General features: G+C 34.5%; 1 protein-coding gene across 2 annotated transcripts in view; it reads right to left on the bottom strand.

The window, feature by feature from the left end:
* Window positions 1-18,814, bottom strand: part of LOC111051755 (RING finger protein 11) — a 41,349-nt gene extending 22,535 nt beyond the window's left edge. Inside the window, exons 1-3 of one of the 2 annotated variants that reach the window (XM_022338311.2) lie at window positions 17,985-18,814; window positions 11,256-11,404; window positions 7,236-9,514 (exon numbers count right to left, since the gene is read on the bottom strand). In XM_022338311.2, the coding sequence (XP_022194003.1) occupies window positions 9,343-9,514; window positions 11,256-11,404; window positions 17,985-18,101 (438 nt within the window). In that variant the 5' untranslated portion in view covers window positions 18,102-18,814 and the 3' untranslated portion in view covers window positions 7,236-9,342. Of the gene's footprint in view, window positions 1-7,235; window positions 9,515-11,255; window positions 11,405-17,984 lie in introns of those variants that run through there. The other variant, XM_039443081.1, reaches the window with a different exon arrangement.
* Between the last annotated feature and the right edge of the window lie 4,349 nt (window positions 18,815-23,163).

Here is a 23,163-nt window from a genome sequence, read left to right as displayed (position 1 = left end):
ATTAGAACGCATGTTGGCACGAAAAACTGAGCCTCTTCCACTAAACAACTTGAGCCGTGTCCTGCAACGATAGTGCTGTTATCGCACTAGATTCTATTTGCACTGATACATTCCTTTACAAGAGTTACTAAAACTTGTTATAGGTAGCCCATGCTAAACGTGTTGGTCTCGTTCCAATATGAGTCTTGTCAAGCACCTCGGCTTAGCCCCTGAGGCTTTTGGCCTCTGAGGAATAAACCTGGCCCTTGAACCCTTTGGGATCGGGTGTCGCTCTGTCTCAGGAAGTACTGGATTGCTCCGGCCGCGTGTTGCTGATATCATGGTGACCGTAAAAGCCGCCAACCTGGGGGAACCATAGTATCTAAGATGACTCCGTTCCTGGTCTATTGGTCAGGTGAATGTTCCAGGCTATGGGAGGTCAACTGGACTCTCCGTCTCTGGGAGTAGCTAGCGTCTGTGGAGAAATTTCGGGATTTTCCAATGAAGGTCCAGACTTTGGGAATCAAGGGTGCTCTGGAAGTAGTAGGTATGTGAAATTAGCCAGACTGTGGGGTTCATGGTTTCATCTCCGTCTCTGAAAGTAGCATCATGGTATGTCGAAACACCCCCATTGGTATCTTTTTCCGAAACGCTCACGTCCCCTGTTGGGCGCCTGCTCGGTGGACGAACAGGCGCACACCTGAGAGACAAATAAAATTGGGGGCCATGAGTAATTTTCAGGCATGTAGACAAGTTAGAGAAGAAATCCACTTTTCAATTGGCCCTGGCCCACGTACCGCCGGAGCTGAAGTAGTGCCCACGCCTGAGATGATTAAGCGTATCTTTGGCTAGTGTGCCATTGCAACGTAGGTTCAACTCCCTTATATTTGCCTACTGACTTGGCAGAGTCGTTGGATAGTAGCACCCGCACATCACGGTATATGCGAAAAGCAAATGACCACTTGGAAGTGTGGGATAATGTGTAGTTCGCAGCCACACAGTAAAGACGCGTGTCGTGTCTTATCGTGTTGCCAATTTGCACTGATCCTTTAATTTTACATGTGCTACAAAAATGCACGTTGCCTCACGTAGTGCTGCACGTGCCAGTCGCGTCTCAATGCGCGATAAACCTTACAATCATCCAGGATGAGTCTGAAAATTATCGAATGACCATCAAAAACTTAAGGAGATGAAGATGATGCTTCAAGCTGAAGCTGAAGCTCCGAATAACCATAACAAATTCACGACCAGATGAATTACAAAATGACCAACCAGGTAGAAATACAAAAGTGCGACAACTAAAAGAAAAGATCGGGGATACTGAGAACTAGTCAGAACAGTGTATCCGACGAAGACGCTCCATCCCCTCCCTTGCCAGCCAAGTTCACTGTAGGAAAACATCACTTTCACCATTCAAAACGAACCCGTCAAGATAAAGCACTCGGATCTAGAATATATAAATTTACTATGTTCTATATACAAATATATATATATATACTATATATTTCTAATACATTTATATATTCTAGATCAGATCGTTTTATATTGACGAACTCATTTTGTGAATTATGAACGTTATGTTTTCGTACTGTGTGAACTTGGCAGTCAAGAGGGGGATGAAGCGTCTTCGTCGGATACACTGCTCTGAGTAGTTCTCAGTATCCCCGATCTCTTCTTCGGTTGTCGCACTTTTGTATTTCTACCTGGCTGGGCATTTTGTAATTCAACTGGTCGTGAATTTTTTATGGTTATTCGGATCTTCAGCTTCAGCTTGAAGCATCATCTTCATCTCCTTATTGCCCAGCCAAGTTCACACAGAACGAAAACAACGTTCACCATTTGAAAGGACCCCGTCAACATGAAACGCTAGGATCAAGAGTATATAAATTTATTAGAAATATAATTATTATATCATTAGAAACTATAATTTATTCATAGAATAATACAATTTAGAATATATCAATTTTGAGAATTCAATAACTGGAAACACAACTTCTTTCAGTGCTACTAGAGAAGGTTGTAAAATGAGTCAGACCATCACAAATCAAGAGTTCAATTCAGGAAAAATATTCAATCTACCAACTTATGATTTTCAATTAACTGATCTCTTATTAATTTTGAATAATATGTATGGCGATTCTCTAAGAATAATTATAATTTCTCTGAGATGAATATAATTTGATGACACACAGTGAGCATGATTAAGTTTTATAAAATTTCCTAAAAAGACATAAATGTATCAATAAACATGAAATAGTAATCATTGCTTAATGTTCATTGTATTGACATTTTATACTTCAAGCAAGATTACTAGGTAATATTTAGTTCAAAAGGCTAAAGGCTTATTTGTCTGGGTCCACAGAGACTAGGCTAAAGAGAAGGAAGGGTTGATTGGTTTATCACTGAGCTGATAGTATTAGATCAGCATGACCAGCTGACTGAAATAATACCACAGTTCTAGTTGAGAGTTGGTTAATTATTTCCATTACAGGACCAGCTGCATGGTAAATATTTAAAAAAGTCCCTCATAATAAGGCAGATCGTACGAATAGCAGCATTTATTAGAACTATGTTTGTAGCCAGGATAGACGATTTAATATTAGATATATACTTGAGGCACTGAAGGTGCCGAGTGATCAGAGACACTTTTTGGGATAGACCAATCTTGCTGAATACATTTCAAATTGATTTATTAGATCAATTATCATAGTATCAAAAATCATAGTAATTGGAATGGCATTGGAAGTAATGATTGCGTGACGGTGGTGGAATGAGTTGGAATGGATCAAGAAATTGCCATCAATAAAATTATGCTGTCCTGGATCATGTATCCTGGATCATGTCAGTATGTATGTATGATATAGTAAGTATGCCCAGCTGATCCACAATTAAAGCTGATTTTGGATAGGGCAAGCCATCATTTAATTACACAGGTGTCCAGGAAAAGATTCGCATTCTAAAAGCCCAAATATTCCCGTTAGGAAGTTTTTCCTTATCCGCATTTGCTATTGCTCTATCACAATAAGTGTCTCCGCCTGGACAGATCGTATCAATATAAAGTACATTAATTTATAATCAAAAGTCTACACATCGAATTGACAAACACGAACAAACACAACACTAATTGCAAAGTGGCAATAAACTAGATATAAAAAATATTTTGATCGGAAAATATCTTATTCAACATTTTGAATTCCTTCTCACGACGGCACGAAGATTTCAATTATTGAGAAGGATTTGAACATCGAAATTGAAAACCAAATAACATACAAACTTTAAAATAATATAATATGTATATTTAGGTAATATATAAAAAGATTTCTTCATCGCGTTTATTTTGTAATTTGAATTTTGAAACTAGAACGATTGACACCAATAAAGAAGTTTATAACATTGATACAAGAAAATTTTAGTGGAAACTTCGTGATTAATAGTTATGTTCAGTTTTTTATTAACGAATCTGCATTATGAAGTAATTTCGAGCTTCAATTAAGAAGTTTTTTACCAATTTTCAACAAATCAAATTTTCAGAAATCAATTGAGAAATAAAGATAACTTTATCTATATAAATAAGGGTCATTATAAACATCAATACAATGAATAGTCCAGTCAATATAGACATAAAAAAGGGGGTGTGCTTGCAATTTTGTATTGTAGTTCTGATTTTCTAATATATTATTTGGGTACATAAGAGAAGTCCAGAACCAATTTCTTCATGCAAAATTTCCTTGTGCTAGATACAGAGTGGCCAAAAAACCTCGTATTTTCGGCTCATTTTCCAGTTTTCAGCTATTTCTGCCAAATCTCGTAATCGGACAGAAAAATTTGTTTTCGTCTTTTTTTAGATCATAAAATTCTGAATACAATGATATCATTTGGAACTCTCTATCTCCAATGAGTACTGAGTTATGACTTTTCAAAAATGAGTGAAATTTGAAGAAAGAAATCAGTTTTGATGAATTTTAGTTTTTGATCAACAATATCTTCCGATTGTTACCATTTAGATGTATGATTCAAAATCCCTCTGAGCGTATTTTGGTGCTCTACAATCTGAGATCAGATAGAGCGCTCTATCTCATTTAGATTTCCAGGTACACCTGACAACAATGCTCCTTGTATTGTGAAAAACACCTAATTTTCAGCTTCAACCATCATCACCAACTACATTGTCCTCACATTGATATTTCGCACAATGACCCAGGTTCATGAGATTATGTTCTATGAGAATCACCCGTTAGATGCACTTCATTTTAGTATTTCCTAGTGGAGAGGTGCGCTTAAGGACACCTCAAGGATCAAAATTTCAAACACTTATAACTTTTGACACAATGCTCAGATTTCATCGTACTACACTTCATTCTTCTCGGCTCGTCAAGGCGGTCCAAAATCATGCATCATAAGTCAAATTCGTTCGAGAAATGGAAAATTTAATTTTGAGTGTTCTTAAGCCCATTCCAAATAATATCATTCTATTCAGAATTTTATGATCTAAAAAAAAGGCGAAAGCAAATTTTTCTGTCCGATTACGATATTTGGCAGAAATAGCTGAAAACTGGAGAATGAGCTGAAAATACGAGGTTTTTGGGTCACTCTATATCTAGCACAAGGAAATTTTGCATGAAGAAATTGGTTCTGGACTTCTCTTATGTACCCAAATAATATATTAGAGAATCAGAACTACGATATAAATTGCAAGCACACCTCCTTTTTTATGTCTATATTGACTGGACTATTATTCATTCTATTGATGTTTATAATGACCCTTATTTATATAGATAAAGATATCTTTATTTCTCAATTGTATCAAGGAAATTTTGCATGAAGAAATTGGTTCTGGACTTCTCTTATGTACCCAAATAATATATTGAAAAATCAGAACTACAATATAAATTGCATGCACCAATGTACATAGTGACTGGACTATAAAGCATGTATTGCATTCCTTCAAACATACCAACTAAAAAATATTTGATTTTATATAAAATCGTTTGAAAAGCCTTATTTATAGATTAAAAGTTCAAAATTATATCCGCATTTTCGGGAGTACCTCAGATCTGCGAAATTTCAATTTGTCTAGTGAATGACCATAACCTAAAAGGTTCTGTTCAATTCGGTTTTAGGTTAGGTTTTGGTTTTTAAATGGAAATATGTTAAAATTATTATTTTTAAACTGTTTTGATAATTTCAGATAATAATCACAAATTACGAAAAGTTGAAATACTCGCAGTTTTGAGATATCGTACATATGAATGAATGACACCGGAATTTTCAATGTCTTTTTACGTGATTCAGAAAGACCGAATATGAGAAAGTCAATGAGATTTGATGAGGCTGGTTTTGACACCTCTCAAGGTAGGACTCCTCATAGCCTCCTAATGTATCTCATTGAAATCATTCAAAAACTTTTATCAGCTAAGATAAAATGTTCTTATGTTATCTCTAGTTAAAAAGTTTCCCTTTATGGTACAATTGAAAACTGTTTTTCATTTTTAAATCCGAATAAGTCATTTTTATCTCTCAGCTGTAATAAATTATGTTGATAAATAAAAATTAAAAAATACCCTCATTAAAATTATTATGGATTATTTTAAAAATTAAAAAATTAGAATAATTTCTAAAATTTATAAATTATTTCTTTAATATCTATTATTTGAAATGTATCAGAAGAGTATCTATTGAAAGTTGATAAAAAGGTGTTGAAATGAAAATACCTATTCTTTATTAGGCGGAGTTAGACCTTCCAAGTCCTCTCTACCACTCAACCTCGACAAATGACAAGATATTAAAAATATAGATGAAGTTATTAGTAATTTTGTTGAAGATATAATAGTAGATTAGTAATAATCGAGTAGAAGGAAGTACGGTAGTATTCAATTTTTGAAAAAGATTGTGTGAATACAAAACTTTGATCAACTTAGTCTCACAATTGAGAAAATCATGAAATTTCCACAGATAAACACCAACATTCAGGAAAAATGCTCACCTGTAATTCAATTAATTTATCCTATTTGTTTTAATGTAAATATTGCTTTTTTTTTCACTCTTATGCTGATTCAATTGTTCGCGAAGGAGGAAAGGCACTACTCTTTAGTAGAATTTTCCACTTCTTTTGCTACCAAAGATATACACAACCTGCCTTTGTTCGAAAATGGCTTTCAACATCTGAGGCCTCGTTGCATGAATGCCAGTTAAATTCAATTTATTTATTCAATTCAATTCACAATAGAGGACACAAAATACATTTACATAGACAACATATCTAAAAACAAATTTGTGAATATTTTCCCCACATAAACGGATCTGTGTGTGGGGAAGTAACAGTACAAGTAGCCTATACTAAAATAATAATAATAATCTATTCATATATGAATAATAATAATAATACTAAAGAAAATGCCTATCAGTAAGCAAGGTCAGAGAAGAAAGATATTGAAGAGAAAAAACTATAACTTCCCATGTAACGCTTAATAAATTAAAAGAAAACGAAAAGAAAAAATAAATAAAAAGGAAGTAAATCAGCAATAAATGCAGATGTGAGAGATTGCTAGATAAGATGGAAATAAATGGTGACAAAAGATTTCTCGGTACTGAACATGCAACAGAGGAGATGATGAAGATCCAAGCTATTCAATCATTATGAATATGACAAAAAAATATATTCAGAGACATGGTAAAGGTAGTCCAACTGAAATAAAACGTAGTTTTCAGGCTTAAGTCAGCCTAAAGAAATTGACAGTTTAATTTCGGTTAAAATCATCAATTTCTACGATTAAAAGATTTTTTACAGTTAAAAATAAAAATTTCACGTTATTCGATTGGGCACAATCTAATTTTATCTACTTTTGATTTTCAACTTGAAAAGGGGGATTGATTGGTTGGTGTTATTGTGAATCAGTAGAATAGATCGAGCGAAGTGAGGTCTAAGATTCAAGTCGCCATTTCTCTTGATGTTTAAATGTTAGAATGTTTAAATGTTTATATGTTGCGCATTTACGGCGAAACGCGATAATAGATTTTCTTGAAATTTGACAGTTATGTTCCTTTTTTAATTGCGCGTCGACGTATATACAAGGTTTTTGGAAATTTTGCATTTCAAGGATAATATAAAAGGAAAAAGGAGCCTCCTTCATACGCCAATATTAGAGTAAAAATCAGACTATAAAACTATTCATCATAAATCAGCTGACAAATGATTACACAGATGTGTGGTGAAGCCAGTCTATTGCTGTATTTCCATAAGGTCTATAGTTTCATCAGGTACTTGTGGATGAGAATACTGCGTGAGGTCTACTGTTCACAGAACTACTAGTAATTATTAATCTGATTATTCAATATCATCATAACGTAGAGATTTCATTGAATGTCGAATATTTTCAATCTTCCCATTTATTTGGATTGGGATAGTTTCATTGTTAATGTTGAAAAAAACATTATTGAATATTATTCCAACTTTGACAGATTTTATCGATTTTGAAATATCTTCAATACCTACTAATAGATTCGCAGTTCCTTTTCAGATTTAGTAAAATCAACCTATAAAAAAGTAAGAAATGTGAGATTAAATAATGTGTAAGTTAGCAGTACTTGTTTTTACTCTGGTTTGCCTGAACAGCATTATTAATTTATTTTCAACAGCAGTGGTCAAAACTGGATGAAAAATATATATTTTTCTAAATCAGCATAAATGATGAATAGGCAACATGCAAAACTTCCTTCTAACAAATAGTCCAAATGTAAGCTTTTACAACTCTTTAAAGATTTCACTTGGAATTTGGAAAGCAAGAATACCGTTCCTTTCCAACTTCAAAGACTAAAATTATAATGTAAGTACAAATTCATCAGGAAGATGGATGAAAAAATCATTAATATTTGAAGACACTTAAATTATTTGGCCATTGTAATTGCAAAAACTTTGCTTAATTCTCATTAAATTTCGTTATTGCAAGGAGATGAAAGGTGAATTGGCATTCGTGCAACTGGCTTTCAGTGTTTAAGGGACCTATTGTATGATGCTGGGAGGAATTAAGCATGTTTCACTCACTATAGTCTATCAATACTTATACTTTCAACAGGTTTTATGTTAGGAAGTATAAACTGAATTTATGATCCACAGATCAGATAATAATGAACTCTATAACTTGAAACATGAATGTTCCTTCGCCTATAATCCTCATCATTTGCGAAACACCTATCTACTGTAGCTTTCTTTAATGAATAATGCTTAAATATAATTTCGATTATTTTATTATTGGTTCATTCAATTATCAATTTATGAATACCAAATTACTATATTTGTACATTGTATCACTAAGCGTCTATCACCACTATGGTTTATATAAAAAATACAGTGAACTTTTGCTACTTTCAAGCTTTTGCCCATCAATGTTTAATATAAAAAACAACAAATACTAAATTATTTTCAAAAAAGTAGCCAAAGTTCCACCATCACACAGTCATTTAGCCAAAATCCTTCATTAATTTATTAATATCTAATATATTGATTTCCACTTAAACTAATTTTCCTTTAAAACATTTTTTTACTTGAGACTGGAGAAGGTCACAATAATATCTGATGGATTATTTACAATTATTTCAATTACATAAATCTCAACAAATTATTTGTCTATTACGCTAATCAATTAAAAGGTTCCACAAAAAACGATCCGAGTATTTAAAACCAATATTATAGAACTATCATGTGATTATTTAGTACGACTACATCAACACGGTTTATGTGTCTGCAATTGAATTGTGATGTAATGGTTCATTAATATAAATCCTAAAATGAATACATGTGATAAATATTATAAATCTCTCTATTTATATAATATAATAAGTTCTGTCCATTGATAAAATATATTTGTATTAGGTTGAAACAAGAGTGAGTCTATAGATAAAATTATTAGTAGAAAATAACACCAAAAACATGTATAAGTATAATATGGAATACATTAAATATAAATTATAGGACTCCATGTATGTATTAATATCATATATAGTGGAAAATAATATATTTTATCTAGTAAAAAATAATATCATCAATTAGTAATAACAAAAAGCATATAGGTTCGGACAAATTCTATCACTGTATAGTATTCATTGACATTGATAAATAACAGCCATAACTCTTTTAATGCATTAAGCCGCAAGAGCAGTAAACATTGATGATGTTGAGGAAACATTTCATCGATGGTTTGATCGATCAGTTACATAGCTAGCTTCTGGACAAAAACAGCTGACACCAAGTAAGCCTGCATAAGTATGCAAGCGTCATCAAGTATTCTGCTTCAGACTTTGGATTTCTATCATCACAGTTATCTTTTATTTATTACAGTAAAGCGCAACTAGCGGCTGGGCTAGCGGCTAGTTGGTTTCATAGCTAGTGAGCAATGCAGCATCTACTGGCTCCATGCAACAGGGACAAGTGAAGCTACGCATCAGCCAATCGTCTATGCACTTGACGTGGTAGGTATGCATACACGGCAAGTATCTCACGCAATCTTCCATTTGGAACTCCACCATACAGATGACACACCTGAGTGACAACAACACAATCAACACAATCATTTTCACTTTCAACCAATAAGTGAATCTCTCTGCGCTTTGTCCCAATTGATACAATGTACAATGTTATTGACATTGCACCAAGCCACACATAATACACGTTCAATAGGCAATCAAATATTTGATCAAAGTTAGTGAAATATAATGTGACAATATACAGAGTTTTGTGAAAATAATTATTGAAATAGTTTCATATTTCTGTTTCAAGGATAAGAATTGACAACAGGTTTCATTGGGGATCCTATTTGATTAGAAAACTACTTTTGGGTTTCTTCAAAATCTTGATTTACCATCTTGGATTCGCCATCTTGGTTAGAACGTCATTTTTTTTAAATGGGAAGGTGATCATGTGATACATGATTCGAAGTTACAAAAATCTTCGAAGCGGTTTGAGACATCGATATGCATGTTTTCGCAATTCATTTTCTTTTGAAATTCTGTATCGAAATCATGTTCCGTTAAACCTATTGTTGAATTACCCTTGCAACAGAAATATTAAGCTGTTTCCATAATTTAAATCAAACCTGTATATGGTCACATACATATCACCAACTTCTATCAAAGATTTGATTTCCTATTAAACATGTTAAGACGAGTGATATTTGATTAGTATAAACGATCAAATCTCTATGATCATACATATACTGTGTAACTGTATACTGTTACATATGACTGTGTAACTGGTCACTTAGAATCATTTACAATCTTGGAATGACCACTTTGACATTATAAGGTGAATGGAAGAAACAAATATTGCCACAACAATTTCAAAATTCCAAAAAGGAAACTACAAAGCATGAAATGTGGATTGACACTTCGATCATTCTTGTGGTATGTCATCTGATCATTTAAATAATTTGTATGGCTTTCACAACAAATTACTGAATTTTGGCAAGAGAATGCTTGTTCTATGTATTCCAGAAATGAGTTCCATACTAAGTTCCATCAAATTTATTGATAGAAAATATGTTTTTAATGATAAAATATAGAATAAAATGGTTTAACATAGTTTAACATATATATCCAAGAGTGGTTTCCACAACAGCTTATAGAATTTTGGCAATAAAAGGCTTATCCTCTGTATTCAATTTGATGTATTACATTCAATTTCTGTTTGACAAATGAAGTATTCTGATCATAGATTTAGCATAGACATAGTATTTCTTGCAATTAATAGTTTGAGTCCCTTCTACAAACGTTGCCAGCCGTTCAAAAAAGAGAATTTATCCTGAATCTCAAGAAATGTATAAAGTTTTTATGCGAATAAGAGACAAACAGTAGAACTCACTACGCTTGATCAATCAATGGAATAATAAGTGTTCTTAACAACTAAATATGGGAGAAGCATATTCATTCTATCTATTTCAGGACATATCTGAATGCTTTGAATGATGCGGCTTATGAGACTGAGTGAGGTTATCTGAAAAAACTCACATGTAATATCTTGACTACCAGAATGAAACATATTTTTATCCAAGTACAGTGTGATATACAATACAAATGTTCCAAGTCTTCAAGTTTGATATCTAGCTTGTCTTAATCAATTGGACGATCGATTTCATTTCATCAGTTCTGTATATCACATTACATGATATGATTCACTGCAATATTATCTTAATCAGCTTTAGTTTTCAAACTCATTTGAAAAGCTTGTTGCTCATTGATTTAGATCAGACCAAAAAGACGGAAACAAGTTAAAGAAAGATACTCACTCTCTATTCTTCTTACAACCGTCATATATTCCAGTGGGAAGATGCTGAATCAGGCCGAGACGTTTGGCAATTTTGACTTGTTCCTCTTCAGTTAACTGTGAGGCAGGACGACTGATGTTAGGAGAAGGATAGTAGACGGGAAGTGATTCCTAGAACAAGAGAACATCTTTCAATGCAACAGTAGTGATCATCCTTTGAACAATTTCTTCTTTCTCAACTGCAACTTTACTAAACTTGTATTCTACAAGTTGTACAAAAGAAATTCACACACAATCCACAATTCTCAAGTTCTCAAAAACATGCCGAACTCTAGCGTGAAGTAAGAGAACATTAAGTTGAGTTGTTGTTAGAATAAATAATTATAATTCCTATTGAAGATAAACTGTAAAAAAACTCCTATGATCTTAATTTTGAAAAAAATGAATTGATTTTTGATTTTGTTTGCATGTTCATGCTAGCGTCTCATCATCTTGTTAGAAGAACAAGTATCAATTCATGTGTTTTTGCACAGGACCCTTCCCAAAATAATTCAAAACCGCTAAAATTAAACCTATTTCCAAACAAGGTGATCCAGAAGTAGCTAGTAATTACAGACCAATAACCTTGCTGAGTAATACTATAGATCGAAAATTTTATAAAAATTAATAAAAATTCGCTTAGTAGACTATTTGAATGAAATAATGTTCAGAATAAATTCCAGTTCTGGATTCAGACAAAAAAAAAGCACAGAGGATGCACTGATACACTTCACAAATTTCACCACAAAAACCTTGATGGTGGTAAAAAAGTGATAGCAGTGTATTTGGACTTGGCAAAGGCGTTCGATACTGTGCCACATCATGGAAAATCGTCAATGAGATTTCAGGGCGTCCAGTTGGCAAGGAGGTATTTCCAGTCGGGGCTTTTGTGCACAAAATTGGTGAATCGGCTGCCACAGCGCTCGAAACTTTAAGCGATTCTTTTAACGAACATTTCTCCTCTGTGGGAAAACAACTGACGGAGGCTCTTAACCCAGTAGGACCTGCCGAGGTGGATGATGCTGATCATGCTACTCAGTCTGTATTCAACCTACAGCCGATCAGTCCAGAAGAACTTTATGGTGTTATAAACAGAATTAGGGGAAACTCATCACCCGGGTTAGATAATATACCTCCTAAAATTAAAAATAACTTTAATAAATTACAACAACCCTTAATGCACATCATAAACCTGAATATCAATACAGAAAAATTTCCAACATAATTAAAAACAGCAAAAATTATCCCTATCTACAAAGCAGGACCAACGTCAACAATAAGCAATTATAGGCCAATCTCTCTTCTTACAGTTGTTAGTAAAATAATAGAAAAATGTGTTAAAGTTCAGCTCACAAGATACCTTATTAGGGAAAATATTATTGCAGACGAACAATATGGATTCATTACCAACAAAAGCACCTCAGGTGCTTTGTTTGGCCTAACCAAAGAAATAACTACAAAATTAGGAAATAAGATGAAGGTTTGGATCAAATTTTTAGATATAGCAAAAGCTTTTGATGCGATTGATAGGACAAGCTTTACAAGAAGCTAGAAACAATAGGAGTGAGAAATAGAGAATTGGAGTGGTTCATTAGTTATCCAGGGAATCGCTCACAAATTGTCTCAATCAATGGATCTCTTAGCAAACTATTACCAATAGAGTATATTATCAGGGTAGTACATTGGGCCCTCTATTGTTCTTGATTTATATTAATAATATAAGCAAATTGAAAGTTAAAGGGAAACTGTTCTTGTTTGCGGATGATACGGCTGTGGTATCTGAGGGCTGCACGTGGGATGAGGCACACAAGCATGCATCCCATGACCTTGCCAAAATTAGAAATTGGTTTGACCATAACTCTCTTACAGTTAATATTGAAAAAACCAAACATCTTTCATTTATTGGTCGACAAGATCGACTGTGATTGCTATGTGTTAAGGATGCACACTTGTGACGATTCTCAGTCGGCTGTGGCATAATTGAACGGGTTGCTCATTATAAATATTTAGGAGTCATCCTGGTTAGTAAATTAAGCTGGGTCCCTCATGTACAGGGGCTGAAGAACCGTTTGAGAGAATTAATGTGTGCCTTCTCACGGCTGGGCCAAGTGCTTACTGTGCATCGCTGCAGGACAGTGTACTTTGCGTATGTGCAGTCTTTGCTGCAGTATGGCATTCTGGCGTGGGCAGGTGCGTCATTGGCGGTCTTGGAGCCTCTGTCGGTCGCCCACAGGTTGATAATTAAAACCATATAACAAAAAAATCAGCGTTTTCCCACCAATCTACTATTCAATATATTTCCAGTAATGAATGTTAGACAGATTTTTGTAAAAACTTTAGTAATTTACATTTTTAATAATAAGGACACTTTTTTCTGAGAAATTCAACACAGACATCTAACCAGAAACATGTCACGTTTATTTAATCCTACTATTAGTATCAGTTTGCAAAGGCACAATTCATTTTACATTTCGCAATGGCTGTATAGAAACCTTCCTCCAGAAATAGTTGAGGCTGGGGCGGGCCGAGTCACTTTTGTGTTAAAGCGCAGAATTTCTGAATGGTTAATGCATGTTGGATGGCAGGATACAGAGAATTTAATCAAATCATCTTATGTTTGAAATTCAAATTTTAATTTCTTTTTCTTACCAAATACATTTTGCAAAAAGCGATTCCGGCTGTTCTGGTGTGATGAAAATGATTATTATCAATAAATTATAAACATCGGTATTATTACAAGCCGATTACCTAATTTTCTTCCAATGGATCTGTATTTTCTTCCTCCTTAAATTTAAACTGGTTTTTTATAATTAATACTAAAAATATATTATATGTAATCTATTTTTATTTCATTTACCGAAATGTATGTATCTTATACTTATATAGCCCAATATTTTTTATTGTAACACAGCTGATCTTAAGAACTGCTCCCACATACGGACGTAATAGTCTATGTGGGTTCTAATATTCATTATAATTGTAATTGTGTTGTTGAAATTGTATGATACGTGAATAAATGAATTGAAATTCAAATTGTCTTCTGATTGAATTAGAAAAATATGGAATAAGAGGGCTGCCATTGGATTTATTAAGAAGTTATTTGAGTGACCGATCCCGAATTTTTACACTCAAAAATCAGTCAAATAAGAAAGAATTGAGTGAGTTTGTTTTGCCTCAAGGTACAGTTTTTAATCTGGTTTTTGATGAATTACTCTGTTCAAAGATATCTCGTAGCGAGTGTTGTTTTTTCCGTTTTTTATTATATTTTTATTTGTTAATGGTGATATAGCATTTCTAGGTATTCCTAAACTTATGTTTTTTTTATTTTCTTTTTTATTTCTAGTATTTAATAATTGTTAAATTTAATATTAGGATAGACTCCCACCAGCGAGCAAGTTTTACTTTTGCTGGTGGTAATTTTCATTTTAATTAAATAGTTGATATTGTGTATTATAATATAGTTCATTCTCATTATAGTATATCGTGTATGTTGTGAGAAAATGGAAATAGGCTAAATTTCCATTTGAATTTTGAATTCGTTATTTTTTACTTTGAGAACAGAAAGATCCTTATTGAGCGTTTTATTATTCTCTCTAGAATACTGATTCAAAACCTTGAGTTCATTGTTGCAACTCTGTACACCGACTCTGTTCTTTTGTTATCATTGGTTATAGTTGATCGAAACCAGTCATTATTGCTCTGCTAAACTCGTAGCCTATGTGACGGTGTGTTGGTTAACTGCCGCATCCTCATCCAACTCGTCATTTAAAAGTTGTTTGACTCATCGATAACTGTCTGACATCTTGAATCAAAAGTATACACATTTGTCAAAATCGGCTTAAATATAAACACTTGAGGGCCGGTTTCCGAGCTCGGGATTTAGCTAAGTTCTATACTTTATATAGCTGGAGTCAGAAAATGTCTTTCCAATCAAATTATTTTATTTTGTGTTCAATTTTCTAGGTTTTTTGAAATTTAATTTAAACGCGGACTACGACTACGCCCCGTTTTGGAAAGCTAATTTTCTGACTCCAGCTGTTCAAAGTCTAGAACTTAGCTAAATCCCGAGCTCGGAAACCGGCCCTCACTCGGTTGTAAAGATTGATGTAAAATTTACTAGAAAACGTAACTTTCACCTGTCAATAATTGAAAACTTAGCGAGAGCACAATAAACACGTCTGATCAATGCATTGTCTCAATCGGCATTCAACTCAGCATTGAGACAGGGATAGAAATCCAATCAATGATAGGCTCCAACTATACATACGTCTAAAGATGCATTCCTTAGCGACTACTCGAGACGAGTGGTTAGAGCCGCCGCAGCTATAGTACACAACCGCAGCTATAGTATGAATTCATCAGATTCGATGATTCATTAGATATGAATCGTAAAAGCAATATAGTAGCAAACACTTCCAGTTCATCAGCCGCCATAACGTTCATTCAATATGAAAATTCAATGAATCTAATGAATTTATAGGTTATGTGTTCTAGCAGCGGCGGCTCTAACCACTCGGCTCGAGTCCACGCTAAGGAATTGCACCTCAAGACGCGTTGAATTTATTTCGCTTCAACTATGCAGGCGTCTTGAACGCTCTAAAATTGATTCGCGCGTCTTCAGAATGTATGGCCTCTGATGGGAAACGTCTATTTCGCTCGTATAGAATTCCTCATAAGAGACAATGTATCCCGTTAACGAGCTAAAAAAATTCAGGGAATCTAAGACGCCCGTATAGTTGGGGCCTAGATCAGGTGCTGATTTTAAAACGTGAATCTCACTATAACAGAGTTGTGATGCCTTGAAAAGGTCTCGTACGTTACAAGTGGTGCATTACAAGTTTACAACGCAAAGCTATGAGGACAGGCAACTTGAATCTGTGCTATGAGCCTATGAGGTTCATTTATTATGAAGCTTACTTCTGAGTAGTTCATGGAATCAGCAGCTACTAGACAAAATATGAGTCCATAATCAAATATGGTACCTATTGCTGCCAAATAAATATCGACGTCTAATATTAATATCAAGATCACCTTTGCACCATAATTCTGATGTTATCAAGAATGCTGTAAGTTTGACGTGATATTTATCTATATATTGAATATTATATATTAAATACCTGGCAATGTGCCAGGTAGTTTTCATTGCATATAATTCTAACGATCCTTTTCTACAGGAGAAGCACACGTATTGCGCTAGGACTGCTCGCCCAGAATGTTATGCCATAATTCATTATGCTCTGGAAGCAGCCATAGTACACCCTCAATAGTATTTCAGTGTCAAGTAGGGCACACTGCAATAAGTCTCCTTGAAATAAGGTCAATCTGAGTTTGCCACTTCAAGTTGTTGCTGATAGTAACTCCTAGATATTTTATATTTTCATCAATCTTTACACTAGATCCCTTAAGTCTGAGAAGAGGTGTTGAATCATGCTTATTTCGGTTATAGAACTGCAGGGCTCTAGTTTTCACTTTGTTTAGTATTAGACTTTTAGCATGGCACCAATCACTCACATTTTTTAATCCTTCCTGAGCTCTGATTTGGAGCCTTTTCATATTGTCTTCCTGTATAAGGTGACTTAGGTGACTGATGTCATCTGCGAACAGCCACACTTTTCCCGTTGATATATCATCAGGCATGTCGTTATGTAAAGTAAGAACAATACCGGGCCCAAATTTGAACCTTGATTGACTCCGGTGTGTATTGGCAGTGAAACGGATGATTTATAGCATTTAAATTTGCATTTTATAGCACTTGGTCCACTCACCTGTTCCTTGGCCTACCTTTTTTTCGTCGGCATTCTAGCCTTACTCATCCTCATCACACGCCCCAACCACCTTATTCTTTGAGCCTTAACGAAGCGTACTATATTTTCCCCTTTTATTCATGTTTCTATCTCTTCATTTTCCTTATTCGCCATTGCTACTCATTAGCCCATTAATTAAATACTTTATTTCTCTGTAAACACACCAGCTTTTTTTCTAGAATTTAGTTAGTTTTTTAGAATAGTTAGACAGTCACGACCACTAGCGATTGTCCACATGCTGCCAAGTTGACTCAAGTAGAATGGAGACATAACTCATTTCTCTAGACAATATTTATGTTGTCAATGAACAGATCAAGATCGACAAGAAAGGAGCGAGATAAGCTAACCATAGATATACGAGCATAATATAGGCCTATGTTACTGTAAAAGTAAATAATATTTACTTTACATTTATTTACTAAATAGGCTACAATTATTGTGTTTGATGAAGGGAGGAGAATGAGATAGACAATGATGGGTAGCAGCATTGAAAAGAACTATGACCCAATATTTACGTAGTCTAATGATATTTATGCTCAATCAAGAATTTAAGTTATTTATTAAGACAATAAAAGTTGTGTGGGTTTAGACAGCAATGCAGATACAGACTGAGAATGAGTGCCCAATCTTATCATTTTTCTGTGCTTCCCGGAAATAGGTAGACCTACCGTTGACTTTAGAAGGGGCAAGAAATAGTAATATTATCACCAAGAAGAGACATTTCGCATTTTAGTCTATATCAAATGCAAAAATAGAAAAATAAGGTTAGACAATAAAATCATTAAAGGTATATTGATGAGCTCACTAGTCATATCCAATCATTGTAGCCATCTAGTTAGGTTATGTTATTGTAAACAAATATTTAAATTGGCAAATTTGATCAAGACCACAATAGAGGAAAAACTTACAACTCTGTATGGTGGAGGAGGGCCTAATTGATCCGATGAGGACGAGTCTGCTGCACTCTCACTGCCTCTCAGAAGGGATATGTCGTCTGCTGAAGATCCTTTCAAACAGTTTCCCATGTTTTGATGAAGTGTTTATTCAAATCAGCCCATGAGATGCAAAACGCATAGAGTTTATCAAAATGTATGCTGAGTACCGCAAAATAACAAAAGAGGCTCGGTTAAAAAAAAATACATCCGTAGTTATGTCTTTACAAGATATTTTGCCCTTGAACAAAGAAAATAATTGATCTCGGTCTTCATATGCCTAGATGTTCGCAGTTTACGAAATCCTCTGGTCACCAACTTAATTGGTAGAACTGTCCTTTATTCATTCGTTTTTTCTCTTACACGACTCACGACAAGAGAACACCATTATCTTACAAAAATTGAACAATAATGAAAGACTAGAGAACAACAGTACAATATTCAAGATCGTATCCTATACCTACATTTAAAACAAACACAAAACAACACTGATTGACACAACAATATATAGATAGACATAGAAGTTAGAAGCAGACAAGCTGGCAGGAGGAAGATATAGCTGAACAGATGATGTTCAATGTCCAGTCTGACCAGACAAAGAACCAGGCTTCTCCGATTTACATAACAATGATGAAAAGTGGAATAAAACTGAGAGAAAATTATTCAAAAATTAATAAAAATGGATTGATGATTATTATGAATAGCCATATTGTTCTCAACTTTCAATTGACGTACTTAAATAAAAATAGATTCATCTATATAACAGTACTAATTATCTTGATTGATGATAGAAAAATCTAAAAATCTCTTTTGAGAATGATAACTGTATGTGGAGCATCTAATATCAATAAAACAATATCAATAGCAAAACAAGTCAATCTCTGTGAAGCTACTTTGAATGCAACAAATATGGTGGGTCTGGACACAGTATACATACAGTACGGAAACTTGGCTATATCCTGACGCCAAAATCCGCCATCTTGTTAGGAAGCGCCGCATTGTAATAGTATTGATGGTAGGTTCGGATCACTTCAATGATCCGGATCAATTGATCTCATTCACTGCCACGAGCCAATCAGAAGACCAGGATTGGAACTTCCCAAGGTCACGTGACGTGTTTAGTATTGGCGTCATGTAAAAAGCATTGGTTGGATAGGCGATTGATTACATGTTTCCATTCTGTATATTCTGTGGTCTGGATTCATACAAAGGTGAATCGACCGATTCTACGTCATGAAAGTTGACTAATGTTTAAATTTTTGAAATTATACCCTCACTAGACTGGTTGATGGCCTCTTGGTCTCTGGCTCTCTGATTTCAACATTTTGGTGCCTTTACAAATGTTCTTCAACAATAATTGTTTTATTTCTGTTATTGAGTCATTGTGTTCATGTCATTTTTTGTCTTTTGTAAAGGAATAAGTATACGTGATTGTATGGAGTAGCCTAATTTTGTTCATGTTGTTTTTACTATTGTGAAGAAATAGGCCCATGTGATTGTATGAGAAAGCCAATCAATATTGTTCTTCATTTACATATTTTACTTTAGTATGAATATCAAGCGGCTGGGGATGATCCTAAAACTACATTATTGCACCCCAAAGTAAAATGTATTTACTCTCCTCCAAAGCATGGGCTAAGAAATTTTCAAATTATATTAGGCCAAGCTGTATCAAGGACTGCTGCTTTGTGTACTGTATTGCTCGATCCCATAACTCATATTTCAAGTTTTAGAATACAAGCTGCTTCATTGCATGTTTCCATTATCACATCTATTATTATTTCATCTTCTATTACTAGTCCATTCACAGACACACCAGGGATTCGATTACATGAATTGTTAAAACCGTATATCTATCTATTAACCTTTTAGTCATGAGCCTGAATTTTTTTTTCTCGTTCAATAAATCATTGCAATTGTTTATTTATTTTATTCCTCAGTGAAACCTCCTTGTACGGTATTTCTCAACTTTCTCACTGTCTTACAGACAGTTTCATACACTTGAATACTTGACCAATGTAAAGAACTGACAAACTCTAAATTAAATAAATTTAGACACTTCAAATTGAACGTTTCTTTACTCAATACATAATCATTACTAACTGAACAAAAAATTGTATGGTTGCCTGTAAAGTCAGTATATGGGCGAAAGTTTTACGTGACAACGACTTCAGTGGTAAAATAATTCTAATGTGAATATTCATTTGTATAGTAGGAAGAAGGATGAAATAATAGTAACAATTATTTAAAACATTTATTTATACAAAGAATTATATTTAAAACATTAATTTATACAAAGAATCTCGCACTGAACCACAACATTGTGATTACTACAACATAACCTATTCAATCATGCATGATTATGTGATTATGCATTATTGTGATTACTACAACGTAACCTATTCACTTATTCACCTCAGTGAACTCTATGCTAACATAGAGTTAGTATACTAACATAGTATAGAGTTCAGTGATTCACCTAAGCAGGCGCAGTCGCAGGAGATTGCTTGCGGCACCTGCGCAGGTTGACTGCTCCGTTTCACTCTCTCTCCAGGTGAATGCCTTCGGATTGCTGCAGGCTGCGTTGCTCGCCACTGCTCCTATTCGTGCTCTTTCCAGACGACTGTGAACCGAAACGAACGCTCTCACTCGCTCTCATTGTGAGCGCATAACGTGGGAACGTAACGCAGTTTCTTGAAGTGTCACCCGGCAAACCAATTTATAAGACGTTGTCACGTCAAAAACAAGATCAACTTTTCTCTCAAGGGTTGCTATAGGCAACGAAAGTAAATGATACAGTAGTCATGAAAGGGGATTCCCTTCACACTCCCCCATCGTTTAAAAAAGAGCTATTTTTCCTTTGCCTCAAATTATATGGTGAGGTTCTTGTGATGGTTTGATCCCTACCCTCGGGCACATAATAAGATGGATCATCTTCCTCCGACTCTGGCACTTCCTGCTCCAGGTTGTCTTCCTCCTCCTGTTCATCCGCCACAATCTCTTCAGCAACGTGACTGGAACTTATAGTCTCTCCTCATCCATGAGTTTGAGGCAAGGTTTCGAGCGGTTCATGTGAACGTTGATCTGGCGACCATCAGCAGGCAAGATCACCATATAGTTCATTGGAGACATCTTCTTACTCACTTCCAATGGTCCTATCCGGGGGAGATGGAATTAATTTACTCGATTCTCCAGGCTTTACTGCGGACTTGTGCAGATAAACTGCATCTCCAGCTTTGAATTCTCTTGGTTTTCTGCCTTATTTATAAGCGGTTATAAGCCGCTTAATCTGCTGCTTCCGAGGAACTCTTGACAGCTTGTTGATAAGCATCACCCAGTCTCATTTTCAATGTCTTCAAAATATGCTCTCCTACTGAACAACGCTTTAGGTCTCGAAGTATAGGCTGATTGGCAGGTAACACGGCGGGGTTCATGACCGTTCATGACCCCGACATAGAAGGAATGGGGAATACCCTGTTGAAGAATGAGGAACTGAATTATAAACCATCAGAGCATAAGGCAGCCAGTTGTCACAAACCATCCCGTTGAACAAAGTGAGCCATGCTCTCATTGAGGGTGCCATGTAACCTCTCTATTCTCCCATTGCCTTTCTGGGTGGTAAGCAGTGGTCTGAAATTAGAAAACAAATAGTTTTTGAAATACTAACTTGGAATGCATTTCAGTTTTCTCAAACTCGATTGTTATATTGTCAATCACTGTGTTGTTGCCAATATTGTCCTGTTAGTGTCATATATCCCTCACTCATCATTATTACCCTCTATAGCATGGTAACAATACACCGTATCAATTTTATTCACTGTCCTCAGTAACTTTATGTTTGATATTAATGGGCAAATGCTTTCCTCAAAACCAGGAATATTGAATAAGAAGATAGTCACATCATACAAGGTAGACCTCGCACTCCACTGTATTGTTATATAACCACATAAATAGCCAAAATGTTTTTTAGTATGAATTTTTAACTTGTTTTAACTTATTTTAATTTTGAGATACTACCTAGCTTCTATTTTTGTTACACCATTGACAATCTCTATAGTAGTATAAACACTACCGTAGTAGAACTGAGTTTACTAGATATTGATTTTAATGGTGTAACAACCTAAACTAGTTGGCCGGTAGGCCTGAATTTTCAATGAATAAGTGCTTTAGACAATTTCGGAATTTGTCAATATTACACCTTCATTGTCACAACAGATCTAAAAATGCAAGAGGGATTATTTCTACTTTCTTCAAGTACACATTTATTTTGATTCAGATGAGGCCTACTGGTATGTTATTCGACAATGGTATACGTATGATTTTTATCGGCAAGAAGCAAAATCAAGGGGCAATAATGCTACATCTATATAATAGAAGCCTATTTGCTTGTTGTCACACAATACTATGGGTGTGGCCTGTTGGCTTCCACTGCATGGTCAGTCGTTGCCATACTGCAGTCATGGACTCCCTTTTCCACCATTCAGGATCATTTCCGGTTTGCATTTGTGATTAGTATCCATTTACCTACACTTAATTTTTTATCAGTCTATCCTTCATATATATTGCTCCCAGTGCCTGGAGTACATCATAAAGGTCAAGAAAACATATAACTTTTCTAATTTACTGTACCGTACCGGTAACTTGAATAGTAAAAATTATATATTGTAGCCTACCTCTTGAATGATATTTGTTATCCCTATACCTCTTGTTTATTTGTTAATGATATATCGGCTCTTGAATGAGCCGATTTGTGTACCAAATTGATGGAATAATTGTCTTTTCGGATTTCCGTCATCCCGCGAAGCCAAGCAGAGGCGGCCATTCGAACTAATATTTAATGAATATGAAATTAATAGAAGTTTCATACAAAAAAATCTTCAATATCTTATACACAGCTTTTTTTATTCAATTTTTAAGATAGGAAGTGCTGAATGAATAGCCTACTCTATATTATTTGCTAAAATGGTTTATTTAATTCGATAAATGAACTTTTTCCTAAAGAGCTGTTTCCCTATATAGGTTCTAATTATCCGAGAAGAATTGTTTTTTTATCTAAATATTAAAAAACAAAAAAAAACAGTTTTCTACAATCGTATATTAAAAAACAGAAGGCTATCTACAATCGTATTTTAGTATCTTCCTTCAGTCACTATAC

This window comes from Nilaparvata lugens, chromosome X (genome assembly GCF_014356525.2).
Source record: "Nilaparvata lugens isolate BPH chromosome X, ASM1435652v1, whole genome shotgun sequence".
Lineage (NCBI taxonomy): Eukaryota > Metazoa > Arthropoda > Insecta > Hemiptera > Delphacidae > Nilaparvata > Nilaparvata lugens.
This window is presented reverse-complemented; position numbering and strand designations above follow the sequence as displayed.